We start from the raw sequence: 1,707 nt of genomic DNA, 5'->3' as shown, positions 1-1,707 counted from the left end.
CGCCCTGCGGGAAGACACAAGGGACTTAGGGAGGGAGAAGGGCTTGGGAACTGACTCGCCCTGCGGGAAGACACAAGGGACTTGGGGAGGCAGAAGGGCTTGGGAACTTTCCCAAGCGCTTAGTACAGTGCTCTGCACACAGTAAGCACACAATAAGTACGATGGAATAGAGGTGGAGGTGAAGGAGAAGAAGAAAAGGAGGAGTCTCTTCATGCCCATCTTTGGTCTTGATGACTCGCCTTGTGGGAAGACACAAGGGACTTGGGAACTTTCCCAAGCGCTTAGTACAGTGCTCTGCACACAGTAAGCACTCACTAAATACGACGGAATGGAGGAGGAGGAGAAAAGGAGGAGTCTCTTCATGCCCATCTTTGGTCTCGATGACTCGCCCTGCGGGAAGACACAAGGGGCTTAGGGAGGGAGAAGGGCTTGGGAACTTTCCCAAACGCTCAGTACAGTGCTCTGCACACAGTAAGCACTCACTAAATACGACGGAATGGAGGAGGAGGAGAAAAGGAGGAGTCTCTTCATGCCCATCTTTGGTTTCGATGACTCGCCCTGCGGGAAGACACAAGGGACTTAGGGAGGGAGAAGGGCTTGGGAACTGACTCGCCCTGCGGGAAGACACAAGGGACTTGGGGAGGGAGAAGGGCTTGGGAACTTTCCCAAGCGCTTACTACAGTGCTCTGCACACAGTAAGCACTAAGCGCTTAGTCCAGTGCTCTGCACACAGTAAGTGCTCAATAAATACGATTGATGATGATAAATACGACGGAATGGAGGAGGAGGAGTGTCATGTCCTGGCGTCTCTGGGCCTCACTCCATCGCATTTATTGAGCGCTCCCTGTACGCGGGGCACTGTGCTAAGCGCTCGGGAAGGCCAAGCTGCCGACATACCTATCTCCAGGACAATAAAGACGACGTTGAGGTTTTTGAGGCCGGGCTTAATGTCTTTAATGAAGAGGTAGGGGTCTCCGGCGCCGTTCATAGCCGCGGGGCCGCAACGGTTCGCGCAGGGGGTCGCATCCCTCGGGGGTCCGGGCCGGCGGCAGGGGGCTGCCCCGGGTGGGGGGCTGGTTTGGGCGCCGGCTCCCGGCAGCCTCCGCGGCCACACCGGAAATGGACAACCAGGGATGCTCGTGGATGGGCTGCTCCTACGCCTCCCGCTCGCATGCGCGGCAGCAACCTGTCCACCAGACGAGCCGCCTCCGACTGGCTCGCAGCATGTGCGGAGCGCGCTTATATAGCCCCGGGCCGGACCACTCGGCGCCGTTCGAGGGGGGATCCGGAGGGAGGCCCCCGCGCCCCGCCCCTGACGCGCATGCGCGTGGCTGCCGATTCCCCCCTTCAGCCTCGCGCCGTGGGACGGTCCAAGCCCGAGGGCGGAGGGCGGGAACCAAGCGTCCGGCGGCGGGCTCTGATTGGCTGCCCGCCCCTCCCTTTGTCCTCTGACCTCCGAGTGGCGCCCCACCGGGCCGCCAGGGGGCGTTCACCCAGGCCTACTTCATTCATTCTTTCATTCAGTAATAATAGTGATGGCATTTATTAAGCGCTTACTATCAATCAATCATCATCATCATCATCATGAATCGTATTTATTGAGCGCTTACTGTGTGCAGAGCACTGGACTAAGCGCTTGGGAAGTACAAGTTGGCAACATATAGAGACGGTCAATCAATCAATCAATCGTATTTATTGAGCGCTTAC

The 1,707-nt window shown here is 57.8% G+C and overlaps 1 protein-coding gene across 2 annotated transcripts in view; it reads right to left on the bottom strand.

Moving 5' to 3' along the window:
• Nucleotides 1-1,171, bottom strand: part of NABP1 (nucleic acid binding protein 1) — a 10,515-nt gene extending 9,344 nt beyond the window's left edge. For both annotated transcript variants that reach the window (XM_038749551.1, XM_038749552.1), the window contains exon 1: nucleotides 898-1,171. In XM_038749551.1, the coding sequence (XP_038605479.1) occupies nucleotides 898-988 (91 nt within the window). In that variant the 5' untranslated portion in view covers nucleotides 989-1,171. The remainder of the gene's footprint in view (nucleotides 1-897) is intronic.
• Between the last annotated feature and the right edge of the window lie 536 nt (nucleotides 1,172-1,707).

Source organism: Tachyglossus aculeatus, chromosome 7 (genome assembly GCF_015852505.1).
Source record: "Tachyglossus aculeatus isolate mTacAcu1 chromosome 7, mTacAcu1.pri, whole genome shotgun sequence".
NCBI lineage: Eukaryota > Metazoa > Chordata > Mammalia > Monotremata > Tachyglossidae > Tachyglossus > Tachyglossus aculeatus.
This window is presented reverse-complemented; position numbering and strand designations above follow the sequence as displayed.